Raw genomic sequence first — 21,022 nt, 5'->3', positions numbered from 1 at the left:
AGTTTTTACATAGTTCTATGCTCTAATAGACACATGGAGGGGGCTTGCAGCACTGCATTGCAAAATGGGTGTGGTGCAGATTTGTGGTTTACACATTGCTTTGAGAAATGTGAATTGGGTAGATTCACATTAAAATAGGGAGTGAACCAAATTTTTTCCCCATCCCCATCTCAGGGTGAAAAGGCAGCAGTACCCCCCCCCTCTTGTTTTCATTGGTGTAATGTCTTCAAAGGTACACTGCCTCTGATTGAGGAAGTTTCATTTAGATAACCTGTCTAACCATAAGCTTGCCTAATTGTGAGCTTCCCTTTTAAAACAATGCCAATGTCCACGGACACATCCTGTGGCAGTGAGTTCCATAAGCCAGCTGGGCTTTGCGTAGAAGTCCTGTGTTCTTCCTTATTTTATTATTAAATGTATTTATATCCTGTCTTCCTCCAAAATCAGGATTCAAGGCAGCTTACAACATTTAAAAAACATCATCATAAAGTACAAAGTGATAATGACAGACTAGTTAACGACAATAGTTAAAATATATTAGAACACATTTAATAAGATATTAACAGACTTAAGAGATAGAGGAGACTTTTCTCTCCCAGATTTGAAATTGTATTTTGAAGCAGCATGTCTTTTTTTTATAATTTTTATTAAAGATTTTTTAAATACAACAAACAAAATAAAACATACAGAAATGTCATGTGTCATAACATATTTTCTGATCCTCCTTGGACTTCCTCACATCTCCCGCTCCTACGTTCCAAATTTATAAAAATTAAACCAGCAATTTCTCACCTTATCCCCACCTTAAAATCCCTTTTTACAATGTTATATCTTAAATTTTAGATATGTTTATTTCCTCTTCAGTGCATTAAGATTAACCCAATAATTATCTAAAAATTTAGTTTTTTCATAAATTTAACTTATCTTCATAATTCACTTCATTTGTTTCCATGGTGCCCAATTGTTTATGATCAAACATCCTGCTTAACATTCATACAATTTACAATACTTTTGCAAATAAATCTTAAATTTTCTCCAATCTTCTTCCACCGTCTCCTCTCCCAGGTCTCGGATTCTGCCCGTCATCTCGGCCAGTTCCATATAGTCCATCAGTTGCATCTGCCATTCTTCCAGTGTGGGTAGATCTTGAGTTTTCCAATGCTTGGCAACGAGTATCCTTGCTGCTGTTGTTGCATACATAAAAAATGTTCGATCCTTCTTTAGTACCCCTTGGCCAACAATACCCAAAAAGAAGGCCTCTGGTTTCTTAAGGAAGGTATACTTAAATACCTTTTTCAGCTCATTATATATCATTTCCCAGAAAGCCTTCACTTTAGGGCAAGTCCCCCAAAGGTGAAAGAACGTTCCTTCATTTTCCTTACATTTCCAACACTTATTATCAGACAAGTGGTATATTTTTGCAAGTTTGACTGGGGTCATGTACCATCTGTATATCATTTTCATTACATTTTCTTTCAAAGCATTACATGCAGTGAAATTCAGCCCAGTAGTCCACAATTTTACCCAGTCCTCAAACATAATATTGTACCCAATGTCCTGTGCCCACTTTATCATAGCCGATTTAACCATTTCATCTTGTGTGTTCCATTTTAACAGCAAGTTATACATTCTTGAAAGTACCTTAGTCTTAGGCTCTAACAGTTCCGTTTCTAACTTCGATTTTTCCACCTGGAATCCTAGCTTTTTATCAAGTTTAAAAACTTCTTTAATCTGAGCATAATGTAACCAATCTCGCACTTTGTCTTTCATTTTCTCCTGACTCTGCAATTTCCAGTTGTCTCCATCTTTTTCTAATATTTCCCAATATTTCGGCCATTTGGCCTCCATATTGAGTCTTTTTCGGGCCTTAGCTTCCAATGGTGAAAGCCACCTTGGAGTTTTGTTTTCCAATAAGTCTTTGTATTTTGTCCAGACATTAAACAATGCTTTTCTGACGATATGGTTCTTGAAATTCCTATTAATCTTAACCTTGTCATACCATAAATATGCATGCCAACCAAACGCATTATCAAAACCTTCCAAATCCAATACATCAGTATTCTCAAGAAGCAGCCAATCTTTTAACCAGCAGAAAGCTGCTGATTCATAATACAGCCTTAAGTCTGGCAGGGCAAAGCCCCCTCTTTCTTTCGCATCAGTTAATATCTTAAACTTAATTCTGGGCTTTTTGCCCTGCCAGACAAATTTGGAAATATCTCTCTGCCACTTCCGGAAACACTCTGTTTTGTCCACAATCTGCAATGTTTGAAATAAAAACAGCATTTTTGGCAATACATTCATCTTTACAGCAGCAATTCGGCCTAACAAGGAAAGTTTCAATCTTGTCCAAGTTTCTAAGTCTCTCTTAATTTCAACCCAACATTTCTCATAATTATCTTTAAATAGACTCAGATTTTTTGCTGTTATGTTCACCCCTAGGTATTTTACTTTTTTGACCACATTTAACTCTGTCTCTTTCTGAAACCGTTCTGACTCTGTAACTGTCAAATTTTTTCCCAACACCTTAGTTTTCTGCTTGTTTAATTTGAATCCCGCTACCCGACCAAACTCTTGAATCAATTGTAGTACTTTCTTCGTACTAGATTCTGGCTCCTGTAGAGTCAAAACTAGGTCATCTGCAAACGCTTTAAGTTTATATTGTTTCTCTCCGACCTCAATCCCTTTAACCAACCGGTCCCCTCTAATCATGTTCAAGAGCACCTCCAGGACCGAAATAAATAACAATGGGGAAATAGGGCAGCCTTGTCGTGTTCCTTTTTCAATTTTGAACTCTTCTGTAATCACATTGTTTACTATCAGTTTAGCCTTTTGTTCTGAATAAATTGCATCTATCCCATTTCCAAAACCCCGTCCCACTCCCATCCCTTCCAAATTTTCCTTCATAAATTTCCAAGAAATATTATCAAAGGCCTTCTCCGCATCGATGAAAATTAACACTGCTTTTGTGTTGATATTTGTTTGCAATAGTTCCAAAATATCAATAATGTTCCTTGTATTAGCAAACAAATGTCTACCTGGGAGAAAGCCTGCCTGGTCCTTGTGAATTACTTGGTTCAAAACTTTTTTAAATCTACTTGCTAAAATGTCTGCAAATATTTTGTAATCCACGTTTAAAAGAGAGATGGGGCGGTAGTTCTTAAGTTGAGTCTTTTCAGTTTCCAATTTTGGTATCAATGTGATAAACGCTTCTTTCCACGATTCCGGCGCCTTCTTCCCCTCCAGAATTTCATTGCAAACCTCCAACAATGGTTGTATCAAATAGTCTTTCAATGTCTTATAGTACTTGGAGGTGAGCCCATCTGGCCCTGGGGATTTGCCCAGTTGCGTGTTCTGAATGGCTTGTTCAATCTCTTGTCGTGTTATTTTAGAGTTCAGGATTACTCTATTTTCCTGTGATAATTTTGATAGTCCATTTTTTTTCAAAAATTGTTTTATCTCCATTTCATCTTGCGGCCCTTGAGTATATAATTTTTTAAAATATCTCTGGAAGCATTTTCTGATATCCACAGGGTTCTGAATATTTCTTTCTTCAACCTCTAAATTTGTAACAGTATTTAATTTTTGTCTCTTCTTCAACTGCCATGCTAGCAGTTTTCCACATTTGTTTGCCGATTCAAATGTTCTTTGTTTCATTAATTTAACTTTCCACTCTATTTCCTGATTTATCAATTTGGAATATTGTGCTTGATAGAGTTTAATTTCTCTCAGAATCGGCTTTGACTTCGGATTTAATCTTAACTTCTTCTCAAATTCTTTAATTTTCTTCAGAATCTTATCTTTTTCCTCATTTTGTGTCCTTTTCTTTACAGCATTCTGTTGTATCAAAAACCCCCTCATCACAGCCTTACTTGCGTCCCAGATAATTCTTTTTTCCACTGTAGTATTCAAATTTATCTCAAAATAATCCTTCAGGACTTTTTGGGCCTTCTTGGTTATCTCCTGATCTCTGAACAAATTGTCATTCATCTTCCATCTAAAGGAGCCGGTTGGTAGTAGTGTCATAACCATCTTTACAGCATTATGGTCGGAGCAGGTCTTTGGGCAGATTTCCACCTTTCTGGTCTTAGGTGCCAGACCTCTAGATATCCATATTTGGTCAATTCTCGTCCATGTCAGTTGGGCTTCAGAAAAGAATGTTCCTTCTCTTCCCAAGGGGTTCTTTGTCCTCCAGATGTCAATCAAGTCCATATTGTCAGTCAGTTCAAAAAAGGTCTTAGGTAGTCTGCCATCTTTTGTAACATTTTGATTATGTGACTTATCCATGTTGGTTGATACCACGCCGTTCATATCTCCCATCATAATGATGTTGTCATAGTCCAGATAGTCCAGGACGCTCTCATGCAACTTCTTGTAAAATTCCGATTTCCCCTCATTTGGTGCGTAAATTCCTAATATCAAAAACTTCTCTCCTTGGTATTGTATCTCGATTGCCAAAATTCTTCCTTGCTCATCTTTGAACAAAAAATTAGGTGACAGGCTCTCTTTTACATAGATCACAACTCCTCTTTTCTTAACTCGATCCGAAGAAATAAATTCTTGGCCTAATCTTTTATTTATTAGCACTTTTCTGTGGAGCCTAGTCACATGTGTTTCTTGCAAACAAATAATGTCCAATTGTTCTTTTTTCAATATATGAAATAGTTTCCTCCTTTTTTCCGGGGAATTGCACCCATTAATATTCCAACTCAACAGTTGCAGAGACATCCTAAACAATTCTGTTATTTCTCTAGGGGTGGTATCTTTTTCTCTGAGTCTCCAGGTTCCAAGGGTAGAAGTACAGCAGATGCTCCAGGCCCAAATGGTGTTTCAATTCCTTTCTGAAGGTCCTCTCCGTAGGCAGTCAAGAATTTATCTCTGTCTTCAATTGTTTTAATTTTGACTTTCTTCCCTCTGAAGGTAAAGGATAATCCCTGAGGAAATTCCCACCTAAAGATGAATGAGTTGCTTCTTAACAATCTGGTCAATTCAAGATAGGCGGATCTAAGGTCCAGCAGTTGTTTCGGGATGTCTTTATAAATTTCAGCTCTTTTATCCAAAATGTCCAATGACTTTTCGTAGTGTTGGCCCAATATCTTGTCCCTTTCCTCCTTCGATCTCAAAGTTATCAAACAGTCTCTGGGCTTATCCTTCTTTGCAAATTTTCCAAGTCTGAAAGCCGACACAATTTTAAAGTCCTTTTCTTCCTGGATAGGCCAGAACTTGGAAAATTCTTTGGTCAGGAACTCAGCTAGGTTTCCTTCTTCAACTTCTGGTATTGACCTTAACCTTAAATTGTTTTCCCGATTCCGCAATTCTATCATAGACAAATACATCTGTTGCTCTCCAACTTGTTTATAGAATGGTTTTACCTCTTGTTCTAAATTTTCGACCTTTTGGCTAGTGGCCTCAGCCAATTTACGATTCTCTACAGTGGCCTCAGTTAACTGCCCAATTGCTTGTACGTTCTGTGCCACCTGTCCAGTTATTTTATTTAGACTAGCTGTATTTTGGTCTATTTTAGCTGTTTGTTCATCCGCTTTCTTATCCAGAGATTCTACTTTTTTATCCAGAGACTCCAATTTTTCATAAATTTTCTCTAAAATTGAAGCAGTTGTTCCTGAGGCCATATCTTCCAACTGTAACTGCTCAGTTTCTTCTTCCCCTGCCAACGGCAGAGTAGACACAATTTCTTCTTCCCCCGCTGACGGCAGAGTAGGTACAGATGATCTACGTGTCTGTAAGTCTGAGGTTAAAGTTGTTTGTCTAGTTCTTGCTCCTCTTTTTCTTGTGCCACTCATTCCAATTTTATCTGGGAGCCAAGGTCAAACTGAGTTGTTCCCATGAGAATGTAACAGCCCAAGAGCAAACAGTCAAATAGGAGGAAAGGAAAGAGAAAGTAAAATAGTGTCACTGCTGTAAATCCAAATTCCTCTAGAGGGAGCTTAGAATGTTTTGAGGGAAGAAGTCCATTCAAATAAAATCAATTAAGTCCAATTTAATGTCCACAGACCTTCAATAGCTAATGTTTAGCAGAGTTGGTGTTAAAAGCATAACATTGTTTCTGACAAGTGCCAACTGGTGTTTCAAAATAGCAAGTCCAAAGTAACAAGTCCAAATAAGCTCAGATTGTTGCAAATCCAAATACACAATAGCCAAGTCTGAAAGCTGACAGTTCTACTGTTCAGGCAGCCCTATTGCCTGGGCTTCTCAGTTAAGATTTTGTAATTCCCAAAAAAGAAGATTGACACAGTCCACTTAAAAGAATAAGTCAAATAAATAAATTAGATCCTTACTTTGCCCAGAAACAGCTTCAGAAAATGCTCAGATCAAAATAACTTAAAAGCCTCTTCAATGGCTCCACGCCTCCAGCTCTTTTGCTTTGAAGTTTAAATAGCAGCGGAAGACGGACTTCCTTTTAACGTCTCTCCGCTTTCAGCAGAATTTCCAATAATTTAGACCCCAATCGTAAAAAATCCCTTCTTACTCACGGGTTGTTGCTTTTCGGTTCCCAGTATTTTAAGGAAGAAAGGTCAGCGCTCACCGACAGCAGCTGCGCGGCTTCACTCTCCAGAGTAGCGATCGACTCACAGCGCCGCGACCCCCTCCACGATCCGAGGCTCCTTACGGGGTCTCTTCAACGTTTCCAGGGTCGCTCTTGGCACCCGCCGAGTCCCACGTCCCCAGGCTCTTGCTGCCTGGGGTTTTCCAGCACGGGTCTCCGCTTTGCCGTAGCGGACGACCCGATTCTGGAGAGCTTCCTTCTCACAGCGCGAGAAGGACCACCATTGCCGTTCGCGCCGCCTCCGGAAGTCTCTGAAGCAGCATGTCTTGTTTGGATACAGGATTGGATAAAATTGGAAAAAGAAGAAGAGTTAGAACTAGAAGGACACAACAATAGATTTGGCTGGCACTCATATTTATGGTATGGGAAAGGGAAAAAACATAAAGGCTTTTCAAACCATATAATAAGAAAGTCATTAATAAGAATGTGGGAAAAATATAAAGATCTGTTAGAGCAGAAAACACCATGGTGGCTGTCACCCACTGAAGCATTTTCACTTAAGTCGACCAAAGAAGTAAGTTGACATATAAAGAGTTGTTAACAGAAGAAGGTAAACTCAAACAAAAAGAGTATGATGAGCTGAAAGGCTATCTACAAAGTTGATTACACCATAGGCAATTAAATGAATTTTTTAAGGAAGACAATCTCCAGTTATACAATCTCCAGATTTAGTTATACAATCTCCAGATTTCAAAAAGAAATAGAGGAAGAGAATGTTAAATTGTTTAAAAAAGCATATAGTATTTTATTAGAGTGGGAAACCAAAGATTAAAAAAAAACCTTATTGGATCAGAAACACAGATATTTCTGCCAAGGGAAGAAGAGGTAAGAGTAATGCAGAAAGTACCACATCAATTTGAGGCTAAGACCTCCTGCCCTCCTGGGGCAGGTGCCAACTGACTGGCCTGGCAGAGATCATGGAAAAAGGAGTAGTGGAGAATTGGGTGGAATTAATCCTCTTCTTAATCTGTTCCAGAAGTCCATTCTTAAACCAAAGTGTTCTTAAGCCAAGGCGTGCTTTCCCATAGCAGTGGGGGACTCAATTTACAAATGGAACACACTCAACAGGAAGCGGAACATATTCTTATTCCAAGGCAAAGTTCACAAGCCAAAACACCTACTTCTGGGTTTGCAGCATTCTTAATCCAAGTTGTTCATAAACTAAGCTGTTCTTAAACCAAGATATCACTGTGTGTATTTATTTTTCCCAATGAATATTTAACCCCTTTTTTTCGACCACATATATTGTTAAGGACAATGTAATGTACCATGGATGGATTCAATGTCATATTAAACATTTTCTTTGTGACTTATTGTTAACATGATCTTATTTTATATTGCTAAAGCTGGTTAAGTCTGAAATGTACTTGTACTATGTTTCAATCTTGTAAAAAAAATTGTGTAAGATACATTAAACTTAAAAAAAGAAAAGACAGGAAGGAAGGAAGAAAAAAGAGGCTAAATTGTCCATCATCCAAGCAGATCCCAAAGTGATGTTGAATAAGAACAACAATAATATGCAATAAAAGCATAACATAACCCATCACGAAACAATAAAAGCTAAAAGACAACTGCTAAAGAACAAAAAGGAGGACCAAAGATGAATGTAGCTTCTTTAAAATGCCTGGACAAATGATGTCTTAACATGGCGCTGAGAGGACTGTGAGATCAATACCAGGCGAATCCCTCTAGGGAGAGTATTCCAAAACTGGAGCAGTTTAGGGCTTTAAAGGTAAGCCCTTGAATTGGGCTCAGGAGCAGATAAACAGCTGGTGAACTTATTGAAGAACTGATGTTAAATGGCTTCACTTTCCTACACCAGGCAAAGTACTTTCAGCCAGATTCTGAAATGTTGGGGTCACCTTCAAGGGCAGCCCTATTGTGTAACACATTTACAGTAGCCTAACTTGGAGGTTTCCAGAGCATGGATCGCTGGTGTTAAGCTATCCAGTAAGTGAACTACAATGACAGATGCTAAATGTTAAATGCTAATTTGGCATTCTGGGCACCCCCGACCTTTAGGATGACTCTGGGGTTGCATGCTCATCTCGCTCTATAGGCTGAGGGAGCCAGTGTTTGTCCACAGACAGCTTTTCTTTCGGGTCATGTGGCCAGCATGACTAAGCCACTTCTGGCAAACCAGAGCAGTGCACGGAAATGCTGTTTACCTTCCCACCGGAGCGGTACCTATTTAGCTACTTGCACTTGACGTGCTTTCGAACTGCTAGGTGGGCAGGAGCTGGGACAGAGCAACAGGAGCTCACCCTGTTGTGGGGATTCGAACTGCCGACCTTCTGATCGGCAAGCCCTAGGCTCTGTGGTCCCTCTTACTTCACACTTAATTTTTCTCTTCTTAGAAAGAAAGAAAGAAAGTTGGAGTAACCCATTTTCACTTGGGTTGGGGCACTCCCCATTAGTGGGATCTCCCTATTTTCCAGTTAGAGACCATCAATGTGTCATAGATAACTTGTAGGACTTTGCTCACTGAGACCAAGTTCATTCTCCATTGAGCCATGAAATGTACTGGGCAACCTCAGGAAATGTCTGGCTCTCAGCCTAACCTACCTCATTGGGTCATTGTGAGAGTGAAATGACATGACTCCTTGTGAGGCACTTTGAGCTCCTTGGCCAAAGGGTGGAATTCATAGGCGATGAAGAAATGCTTTGCCTCTCGGCAAGGATGACGCGGAAGGTTTGGAAAAAATGTGCACATCTTTTACTTATCTGTCTCAGAATATCCACAAGAGAGATGCATCATCCCGGGTGTCATCTAATGTGGAAACTGGATAGGGATCAACCCTCATTTTGCCAGAGGCACCTTGAAGGAGCTGAAAGATATCTGTGCGCATGCAGCGTGGAGCTTCCAGCCATGGCTTACTCTGGTGGCTGTTTAGATCTCAGCAACATTGCAACGCATTGATAAAATCTAGAGTATTTTTTTTATGTAGTGCAAATAACTAGATAATCTTTGGGGACAGAGAAAGCTTCACAGCAGAAATAGTTAGGAGGGAAAGGGGAACTGGGTGGAGCATGGCATCACCTACATTTTATACACATTAATTCCTGTTCATGGAGAGATTAAAATGAGGGGTTATTGTCACCAGTGCTTTTTTCGGGGGGCGGGGATGCAGTGGTACACATACCGCGAAACATTTTGTAAATCTTTGTACTTTTGTCCATTTACTGTATTTATTTTTTCCTGATTTGAACTATAAAATGGTGATTTTCTTGAGTCAAAGTGAGAGTACCCCTAAACATTTATTTAGGAAAAAAGCACTGATTGTCACTCTCCTTTTTAAAAAAACAACAACAACAATCCAAACTCAGTTGACTAATTGTATGAGATTTAGGCCCGTTTACCTGACTATAATGGGACACGGGTGGCGCTGTGGGTTAAACCACAGAGCCTAGGGCTTGCTGATCAGAAGGTCGATGGTTTGAATCCCCGTAACGGGGTGAGTTCCCATTGCTTAGTCCCTGCTCCTGCCAACCTAGCAGTTCAAAAGCACATCAACGTGCAAGTAGATAAATAGGTACCGCTCCGGCAGGAAGGTAAATAGCATTTCCGTGTGCTGCTCTGGTTCGCCAGAAGTGGCTTAGTCATGCTGGCCACATGACCGGAAGCTGTATAGAGGCTCCCTTGGCCAATAAAGCGAGATGAGTGCTGCAACCCCAGAGTTGTCCACGACTGGACCTAATGGTCAGGGGTCCCTTTACCTGAATATAAACCCAACTAAATCCAGTGGGACTTCTGAGTAGAAAAGGGATTTTCTATTAAGATTTCAGCCTTCATTAATCAACAGAAAGAGCCCCTTGTTTTGCAAGGGGAAAGGGTTGTTTCCAACTAAGTTTTACTCAGAGTAGACCCATTGAACTTAATGGGCCTATTTATTTCAACAGGTTAACTCTGAGTAGGACGAGCATTGGCCACAACCTATGCTTGCACAAGGCATGTTCAGGACATTTTGTTGTGTGGGTCAGAGGGCAAGACGGTGCCTCCTCACCCCATTCCAAGTTTTGAAGCCAGGAAGACTGGTACCTGAATATTACTTCACTATGGGTAGCATCCTGCACCACACCTGAAGAGAGCAGGCTAGTTTAGGAGATGCGGGGCAGACAATAGTCACACTGTCCTGTTCTACAACACCTCCCAATCTCTAACACCTCCCCCTGTTCTCTAACACCTTCCCACTTACCCAGAAGCTGCCACCTGAGGCAGCTGCCTCCTGCCTAATGGTAGGACTGGCCCAGAGGTCTGCATCTTGATTCTGTTCCCCATCTGCACAATCCGTGTGCCTTGATTTTTGTCTGTGCAAGGCTCTAGTGCAATCAAGGCTACCATGAAATGTGAATGGTGGGCTTACCTGCTCATCCTCATAGCCACTTTGTTGTGATGGCGTCTTGCACGCGTCTGCTTAATTTCTGTGGGGATATGTTGTACCCAAGCCAGCTTTCAGCCACAGGCTTGCTGCCGGTTGGGTGGGACTGCTATGAAGAGAAAACAAGGTTTCTGGTAAATGCATATCAAAGGGCTGAGTCATTTGCTTTATACTACACTATTATTCATTGCCTTTGTTTCCGAAATAAAGTGCAACACTGGAGTAGAAGGATCTCACATGGGGTCTTGGCAAGGCAGGACTTAGCGTCATAGCCAATACGGAGATTTCTCAACAGTTCCAAAGTTCATAGCAACACCCCCTAATTCTGTTTCTAATTGTTACTCAGACGCACTTCCCTTTGTAAAACAAAAGAACAGACTAACAAGTTGTAGCTTAATTTTTAATGGCAGGTTATATGGGCAGCTTTCAAATGTATTACAGAGGTACCATGGTTTACGAACTTAATCCATTCTGGAAGTCCATTCTTAAACCAAAGCATTCTTAAACCAAGATGTGTTTTCCCATAGCAGCGGGGGGTTCAATTTACAAATGGAACACACTCAACAGGAAGCAAAACATGTTCTTATTCCAAGGCAAAGTTCACAAACCAAAACACCTACTTCCGGGTTTGCAGCGTTCTTCATCCAAGTTGTTCATAAATGAAGCTGTTCCCTCAAACTAAGGTGCCACTGTACTCAATCCATGTTCAATGCACTGTTTTGCAGGCGAAAAATGTCCACAAATGCAAAAGGAAGGTCTCCGGCTGGACCAGACTAGTGACCAATATGTAAACATAACTGGTAAGTTTGTTTTGTCTCTCCCAAAAAATTCTTCTCCTCACTGGCCTCTGGCCACAACCTCTTTCCTCCCTAGGAATTTGCAAGGGGTCAGAGATAAATCTATCTAATCAGGACCCATGGGTCTGAGACCCAGCAGAATCGGGCAGGAAGATCCACTTAGCTGGGGGGCAGCAAAGAGAAAACAAAACAACCACAAAGTCATGCAGTCCAAGGAGTGTCCATGAAGCTGCCTGAGGATCTCTTGCAGTGTCACAGGCAGGACTGGCAAGCATTCTGGTCTTGAAGCTTGGAAGAAAGATGGGCAGTGTGGAGAGTAACCCACAATGACCTAGCATTTCATAGAATTACAGAAACATAGAATTGTAGAGTTGGAAGGGACCCTGAGGGTCATCTAGCCCAACCCCCTGCAATGCAGGAATCACAGCTAAAGCATCCCTGACACATGGCCATCCAACCTCTGTTTAAAAACCTCCCATGAAGGAGAGTCCACCACCTTCTGAGGGAGTCTTAGCCTCCAGAATTTGTTGGAGCAAAAGTGCCCGTTGTCATTTTTCAATGCCTTTCCTATTTAAATAAGTGAAGTTCTCCATCCCAAGAGGCATCAGCATTTGATCTGCAATTGTTTTTACACATGCAAATGCTTTGACATTGTTTTTACAGCAATGTAATTGTTCAATATATGTTTTCTATGGTAATGTGAAAATTGCTTTGAGATCCTTCACAGGAAGTGATTCATAAATGAAAACTAATGAAATGAACACTAATTGATTAGTATCAAGCTCAACAGGGGTTATATAATATGCATGTGAACAAGTTAAATGTGACAGGACAAGCCCTAACCAAAGAATATTTCAAAATGTGGCATTCCAAAAATAAAACTCTCAATCAACCAGGGAATACATTTTTTAAAATAAACAGACAAAAAAAGGGATGAACTGTGGGTTTTTTTGTAATGCCACACAGAGCCTTTCACTTTCTACTTTCTCTCACATTTTCGGAGTTTAACCTGCCCCAGCAACTTGTCTGTAAAGGGAGAATGGGAACTTGGGCGTCGGTATGGGAGGCTGGACTCTCAAGCTATGCTCCTTTCTCTTCTTTGTCTTTGGCAGGATTTAATCTAATTAAAAGGTTTGCTCTGCTGAAGACCTCAGCCATTAAGAAGATCCGCAATCCCAAAGGCCCAATGATCCTGCGACTGGGCAGCACCCCTCTGGTCCGACCAACGGAGTGAGTATGCCTGCTCTCGATTCCAAAAACTAGTACGTGGCTGCATGTGCCTCAAGTCATCAGTGCAGTCGTTCAAGTTATTAAGCCAAGTGGGTCTTATTTATTCCCATTTAGGAACTGAGTATTCACTATTGCAGAGATAACAATAGAGCTTATTGTAAGACCCTGCTGGATCTCTGCAGACCTGCTGGATCCCTGCTGGCTCTCACAGTGGCCAACCAGATGCCTATGGGAAGCTCACAAGCAGTACCAGAATGCAACAGCACTCTTCTCATGTGTGAATCCCAGCAACTGGTATGCAGAGGTGTACAACCTCCGGCAATTGCGCAACAACCTTGCAACATGTGTCATGAATTCCCATATTGCGGATGGGGCTGGCAGAGGTGCACAGAATGATTTGCCCCAGGCTTGGTGGAATAGTGGTAAATTTTGAACCTGCAGAAATACAGTGTGGTGTAGTGGTTAAGAGCGGTGGAGTCGTAATCTGGTGAACCGGGTTCGCTTCCCTGCTCCTCCACAAGCAGCTGCTGGGTGACCTTGGGCTAGTCACACTTCTCTGAAGTCTCTCATCCTCACTCACCTCACAGAGTGTTTGTTGTGGGGGAGGAAGGGAAAGGAGATTGTTAGCCACTTTGAGACTCCTTAAGGGAATATCAAGGGATATCAAGTCCAAACTCCTCCTCCCCCTCCTCCTCCTCCTCCTCCTCCTCCTCCTCCTCCTCCTCCTCTTCCAGCCTTTTGAGTATGTACCTATATCTTCAAGGTATTCTGTACAGTGCAAGAGCTAACCATAGGGACAAATATTAGGAATAATTGGGCAGGAATAATCAGGTGCACAAATAAAAGATGAGGGGAGCACCTGGTTTGACAGCAGTACACAAGAAAAGGATCTCGACTTGCTCTCCACTGCACCTCAGAGCTAGCGTGATTCAATCTGCATTGGGTTGTGGAGGCTCAGCTTCAGATCCCCACTTCTGAGTGTTCTTGGGCCAGTTGCTCTGCACCGGTCAGCTTAGCCCACCTCATGGGCTTGTTGTAAGGATAAGTCAGTGGCCTGTGAGTGGGAGAACCATATCTGCCCCTTGAGCTTCTTGGATGAAGGCAAATGAGAGGCCCATGTGCTTTCATGATGCAAGTGCAGGACTAGGCTCAGGGAGATCCAGGTTCAAATCCCCACTCAGCCATGATGCTCACCAGGTGACCTGGGATCAGTCACCATCTCCCAGCCTAACCTTCCTCACAAGGTTGTTGTGAGCATGAAATGGAGGTGGGGAGAGGAACCATGCATGCTGCCTTAAGCTCCAGTGAGGAAAGGCAGGATGGAAATGTAGTAAATCAAATAGTCCTTGGGGAGTAGACATCTCATTGGGGTGTGTCTTGGGCAGGGTGCCCAATGGGTACCAGCCTCAAACACAAATAAATTTACCCTGTTAACTCTATAAAAGAGCCTGCAGTCTCCCTGAGTAAGGATTGTGTGGGTGCCTCAGCCACAGCCACAGCCTGATGGCTGGAAGGATGTTTTAATCCTAGAAAGTAAATCACAGCACAAGAGCAAAGGACTTGATCCTTTGCCAGGGCCATTATGCAATCCCTGCACCATGTGTGTTTTCCTTCCTCCACTGAAACTTGGCAGGCAGCCTGACGGGTCTAGACGGGTAGATTGAAGCAGCTTAAGCTGTTTACTAGCTAGGCCTTTCCTTTCATCAGGACCCAGCAGCAGTGCAGAAAAAGCAGGCTTAGAAACTGGCTTCCCTCTTCTCCTGCCTCTGCATGTAGGACAGCCTTTAATGTCTAAAAGGGGAGGTGCTGCAAGGACTCGTCTCCTTTCCAGGACTTGCTTCAGTTCAGGCACTGGGGTTTTTGATCCCCATGAAGTAAATCAGAAAGCACAGCTGCACTCAGTTCCCAGTTTATGGGACTGCTTTATTGTTCCTGTGCATTTTGGCACTTAAAAGTATGCAGAACGGAGAATAGCAAAACACACACACAGAAACCCACCAGTAAGGATTGTTTAAAATTTAAGCACTACGATACAATAAGATTAACATTTTGATAAACCTCATAAAGGTGACCTGTAACCATAACTTAAAACAGCAACATAAGTAAAACTGAAAGCAGCAAGACCTCCAATCTTCACAAATGTCAAAACACACATACACACCCACCATGTCAGTTTACACAGTAGCCTCCCTCTAACATTGAACTTGGGTGGCTTGGGCCAACAGCTCTGTAGGCAAAGCAGGACCAGCAGGAAACAAGGGGAAGACATCTACATTCTCAGGCAACTCTGGAGTTTGCAGAGGAACATAAAATCAGTAAAGGGGGGGGGGATATCAGTGGTGTCCCCCCACTCCCATCCAACAACAGGAAAAACCATGCATGTATGCATGTGGTTGCATGGAAGTGAATGCACACACAACCCAGCAAGCCTGTTTCAACTGAGCCTGAAATGAAGTCTGGAGTGGTGCTTCAGACCATCCCTTCCTCCATACAGCCTCCCTCCTGCCATCCTACCTCATGAGGCCTGTAGAAGGAGATGCAAGAGGCCAGAAATAGCAGCTCCCCCTGGGAGAAACAGAACATTCCACTCGCCTGCAGCTGCAAGTTTGAGGAGGAAGAGGAGAGGAGAGGAGAGGAAGACTCTGCTCCAACAGTGAAGGGGAAGATGCAAATGGAAGAGCCCTGGGCACTCGGGCACATGTGCGCAGCAGCAGCAGCAAAGGCAGTAGAGAACATACTGAGGACGGAACACAACATTTTGTTGTGCATCTGATTGCCTGGAAGATCTTCAAGTAAAAATGCTCCTCCCTGCCAGAACTCAGTCTATCTCTTTCTCTTCCAGAACTGCCTACCTTGTTCTCTCCACTCCCACCCAGGCTGGGGAGTGTTTCATAGCTAGTAGCCATCGGCCATGAAAGACCATCAAGGCAACCAAAATGATCAAAGGGAAGGAGCAACTCCCCTTTCAAGAAAGGTTATGGTGTTTGAGACTTTCAGCTCAGAGAAAAGCTGTGTTAGATGTGGCATGATAGAAGCTTATACAATGGCGCATGGCATGGAGAAAGTGAGTGGGGGAAAGTATTTTTTCTCCCTCTCTTACAACACTAGAATTTGTGGACATCCAGTGAAGCTGAACATTGGAAGATTCAGATGAAAATACCGTATTTTTCCATGTATAAAACACCCCCTATTTTGGGGGACTCACATTTAAGAAAATGGGGGGAAATTCTCCAGAATTGTTGAAGCAAATCGCCAACACAGCAACCAATCAGCAGCAGCCATTACCGCTCCCACCAATCAACACTGACCAATCCCATGACCCAACTCTAAACTACCCATGTATAAGATGATCCAAAAAATTTCACGCTAGTCTCTAAGAAAAAACCCTCATGTTATACATGGAAAAGTATGGTGCTTCTTTACACAGCACATGCTTAAACTATGGAACTCATTCCTGTAAGAAGTAGCAATGTCCACTACCTTGGATGGCTTTAAAAGAGAATTGGACAAATTCATGGTGGAGCAGGCTATTGATGGCTACTATGCTCTCTGCCTCCATGGCTGGAGGCTTCTGAACACCAGTTGCTGGAAACCACATCAGGAAAGAGTTCTCCTGTGCTTGAATCCTGCTTGTGGATTTCCCACAGTAATCTGGTTGGCCACAGTGAGAACAGGATGCTGGATTTCAGGGACCATTGGCCTGATCCAGTAGGCTCTTCCTATTTTCTTTGGTAAGGTTTACTTAAGCCACCATGTTTGGGTCTTCAGTGCCCACTGAAGAAGTATTTTCAACTATTAGCAAAATGGAAAGCCAAGAGGAAAAGAGCAGAGGATGATCGCAACACTAATTTAAGTGCCTTGGGGTTCCTGACACAGTTTTCCCCTCAACCACTAAGCCAGAGCACCTGCCCCACCCACGCTCAGAAGATGTGGCGTGGCAGAAAAGAGACTAGTGGCTGCCTAGATCCCGATGGTGCCACCAACATCCAACACAAATATATTCCAGCCTGTATGATGGTACTTTGCTTTAATGCTCATTCAGACACCTGGAATTCAGCCTTCAGGGAAGGAGGCTCTGCTACAAAGGATTGAGGGCATTGGAAATAGCTGGTGCACGGCAGAACAGTTGCCGTGGCTCTCCTTTCAGAGTGCTCCCCTCCCCTCCACCTTCTTAGCAATTGCTTTTGTTCTGTTCCAAAGAAGACAAGTCTGTAGTTGTCTGCAGAAGGCGTGCAGTCACCTCTCAGGGGCACATATGGAGCAGGACCACTCAGATAGTACCAGCTTCAAAGGAAACAACAGTGAGGGCCAAAAGAAGACAAAGACAAAGACAAAGACAAAGAGGGAGTCCGTGGAAAATCTTACAACTGAATTCTGATTTCAGTCACCGAAACGCTCCTAAGAAATCGCAATAACTAAAAAGATATGTATAAATGTTTAAGCTTTCTTGAATGCCAGAACTGAAGGGTCCAAGCAAGGGGTGCTGCAGGGCCACCGCTGAGAAGTCCCTGTCTTGCCATCCTAACTGGTTTCATTGGTCAGCACATAAGCAGGGGTTCAGAAGCAAATAATAGATTACAAGCAGGTTCATATGCATATATTTTCATATTTCAAGTATATTTTAAAAATTGTACACAATATAACACCCCTGTAAGGCAGGTCAGTATGACTATTGCTTTATTATAAAAGGGAGTCTGAGAAAATAGTGGATTGCTTAACATGGCTACTGTGCTATCTCCTTTCTTATCTCTCAGTTCATCTTGTGGGGCCTAAGGTGGAGAAGAAGCTCTAGGGCAGAGCCCTTGGTGAGCAGTGGCTGGAACCGAGCTGTGGAGTGAATCTGAAATTAGACAGTGGAGAAAAAGTAAAGAGATATATTTGCCTTTCCTTTTTGAATTTGACAGTGCCAAAACATTTCCTTTTAGTCCCTTGGGGTCCCCCCCCTCTCTCTCCCTCTCTCTTTATCTTCATTGACAGTTTTTAAACAGTTTCTTAATGTAGGGATGGGCGCTGTGGCAGTTGGGAATAAGTGTGTTTGTTTAAACGCTTGGCTAGCCGAGGGCGCCTCTGTTATGATCTCCTTCTGCTGGTTCTTGTTTTGCCTTGGTGATTCATGAGCCAGGCACGATGACCCCACAATAAACACAGAGAGAGGAGCAAATGAAAGACAAACGACCTGGAGCAGGGCTTCCAAGAAGACAACAAGCAGATCAATGTGCATCCGGTACAATGGCAATGCCAGAGGTGCAGGGGCCAACAAGTATTAGTTCTGGTCTCATTCCTTTGCTGGGTAGGGGAGCCTGAGACCAGGGGACAGAAAAGCTCTCCACCCACACACTGAGACTGATGAGGAAACCGTCTGTGCAGTTCTTCTTTTTTTTGCAAAGGCTGCTATCATTCTCCCCCATCACCAGGCACTACTCTTTACTCTGGCCTGCCAGACTCTCTTATCAGAAGTTGTTGCTGCTGCAAGTCAACAGTGGAAAGAACTCAGAGTTATTTTCCAGGTTAGGAAAAGCAGCGGCGGCAATGGGCTAGTAAAGTGTGGCATTGGCACGCCTGCCAGTCTGTGGTGTGTTCAAAGCAGGGAGATTTCAACTCCTGCTCTTGCTGCATGCAAAGTGCTTGTCCCCTCCGTCCTGGCTCTACATCCTTTTCTTTGCATTCTCAGCTTGGCAGCAAAAAAAAAAAAAAAAAGGATGGCAGTTTATCCAACTCATGTGGAGCCTCCATGCAGGATACTGTGAAACTGCTTTCAGCCTGGGTGGGGGGCAACTCACAAGTTATGCAGCCTGATCTCCATGATTGCCGATAATTTTGATGAAGTCAATGCAAATGTGGCCCACCAACCATGTCTGTCGGCCTGGCAGATGCTTGACGACCTCTCCCTGTTTTAGCAGCCCTAAGCAGAGAGAGAGAGAGAGAGAAACATCAGACTGTTTATCGTGCCTCTGGCTAGGGATAAGAGGATTTCCCCAGCTCGGTTCATTTATTGATCTGATGCTTTCCTTTGCTCCGTCTACAATTCCTCCTGCATTCCTTTACTGGGGAGAATTTCTAAAATTAACATCAGAATTGGCTCAGGGGCAGCTTCTCCCCTGCTTTCTCTTCTCTCTTTTCATCTGCATCTTTCTCCACTGATGCAAACCACCAAAAACTGAGAAATCAAACCACCCCTCCAGGGCCGGCCTGCCTATGAGGTGGGGTGAGGCGGTTGTCTCAGGTGGCAGACTGGGGGACAGTTGAAAGCAGCGGCAGATCCAGGCCCTGATGAGCACATTGCTCACCACGGCTACCACCACCACCTGCACCACCTACTTCTCTCCAACCTTGCCTTTTTCCTCCTACCTCAGGCTTCCTCAACCTCGGTCCTCCATATGTTTTTGGACTACAAGTCCCATGATCCCTAGCTAGCAGGACCAGTGGTCAGGGATGATGGGGATTGTAGTCTCAAAATATCTGGAGGGCTAAGGTTGAGGAAGCCTCTCCCAACTCCGACAGCAGCTGGAGGTGGGGTCAGCTTTAGGGAGAGCAGCTCCAGTTTTGCTTTGAGCGGTGTAGTGTTTTATGTACATTACTTACTTGCATCTTAATGGAACACTCCACAAAATGATCTTGATCCAACCATGTGCTTCATCACATCATGTATACTGTTGTGTAATATCTCATCAATGCACCAGTATGCATCAGGGATTTTTCTTTTTTAAAAAATGGATCCAAAGAACCGTAAATGCAACCATGCAAACAATCGAACACAGATAGGGTAGACGCTTATGCTAAAGGGGGGGGGGTATAAATGCTGTTATGAAACAAATATGCTCGTATTAAGATAGGGTGGTCATTTATGTTTTACCAAATAAGAGAAAATACATTATCAGAAAAAAGAGGGCATAGGTTTGTACAAATTTTGCATGCACTTATTTATATGTACAGGACTGTATACTCCAAAGCCTATGGAAAAATTCCGATGTAGAGAATTTTTGAAATAGCTTTCCTGTCCTGCCACTGATGTCTCCATTGTTTGGTGGCAGGTTTGATGTTTTAAAGGCCCCTGTCAGGTGGGGATAGAAAAATCTGTCAATTTCACTTCTCTCAGTTTCTCATTTTTCCAATCTTAAATTCAGTTCTCCATATTTCCAGAACAATTTGTGATTATTATTATTTTTAAAAAAATATCCTCATGAAAATTAATAAGCCTTTTAGCGCAAATGTATCCTAATGAATACATTTCTGTATACAGTTTGACTAACATACATATTTTGCAAGCAATTTATCCTAATATACGGTATGTTTGCATGTTATTTTCAGTAATTTGTTCTTTGCCATTATGCACCCTTTCCCCCAATGACTGAATTTTTGCAAACATTGTCTGCTGGAAGAACTGCACTGCAAAATTCCGAAAAGTATGGATTTTGAGGGATGGCTACATTTCAGTGCCTGTATTGTCTAACATAGTGTGAATTAGGTAGGTTTGCCTTTCCATGCGAACAGAATTGAATTTCTCTCCCATCCCTGGTGGCAGAACTTCACCTCTTAAAAGTCAAAGGGCTCTGATTCTGACCTATGTTTGGCATCCAAATAACAGCTCATTCCTGACGCACCTCTACAAAGACCATGTGATGCAAGGGGAAGTCTCTGTAGTGGAAAAACTTGGCATAAATAACTGGTGTTGACCAAGCCCCAGAATTGGTCACTGATGGGCAATGAATGTTGCAATAGTAGGATGGATTCCACAGATGAAATTGATTTCTGCTCTGCTTGGCTTCCAAATCTCCTGATTCTGTCTGGACTGGATATGAGTTGTTGTTGCTGCTGTTTTTCTTTTTGAATGTCCTGAGAAATGAACACAGATGTTAGTGGTTGCTGTTGCTACTGGAGCAAAATTGTTGGACTCACTCTATGTCTACCATGACCTCATTATAGTAATCCTTTTAAAGTGTTATTTATGGGGGGGTTGGGGGGGAAGAAGCTTCTAAATGGTTTTTAGGGTTACCTCCTTTCCTATCTGACAGAGCCACTGTGCCTTTGAGCATGGGCAGAGGGTACTTCTGTGG

General features: G+C 42.5%; 1 protein-coding gene across 5 annotated transcripts in view; it reads left to right on the top strand.

Moving 5' to 3' along the window:
• The window catches only part of COL16A1 (collagen type XVI alpha 1 chain), a 133,125-nt gene that overhangs the window by 18,353 nt on the left and 93,750 nt on the right, over window positions 1-21,022 (top strand). For all 5 annotated transcript variants that reach the window (XM_079988016.1, XM_079988015.1, XM_079988013.1 and 2 more), the window contains exons 3-4: window positions 11,667-11,741; window positions 12,851-12,968. In XM_079988016.1, coding sequence (XP_079844142.1) covers window positions 11,667-11,741; window positions 12,851-12,968 — 193 coding nt within the window. The remainder of the gene's footprint in view (window positions 1-11,666; window positions 11,742-12,850; window positions 12,969-21,022) is intronic.

This window comes from Podarcis cretensis, assembly GCF_951804945.1.
Source record: "Podarcis cretensis genome assembly, chromosome: 8".
In the NCBI taxonomy this organism is placed as follows: domain Eukaryota; kingdom Metazoa; phylum Chordata; class Lepidosauria; order Squamata; family Lacertidae; genus Podarcis; species Podarcis cretensis.
Note: the sequence above shows the minus strand (reverse complement) of the source record. Positions and strands in the feature narration are given on the sequence as shown.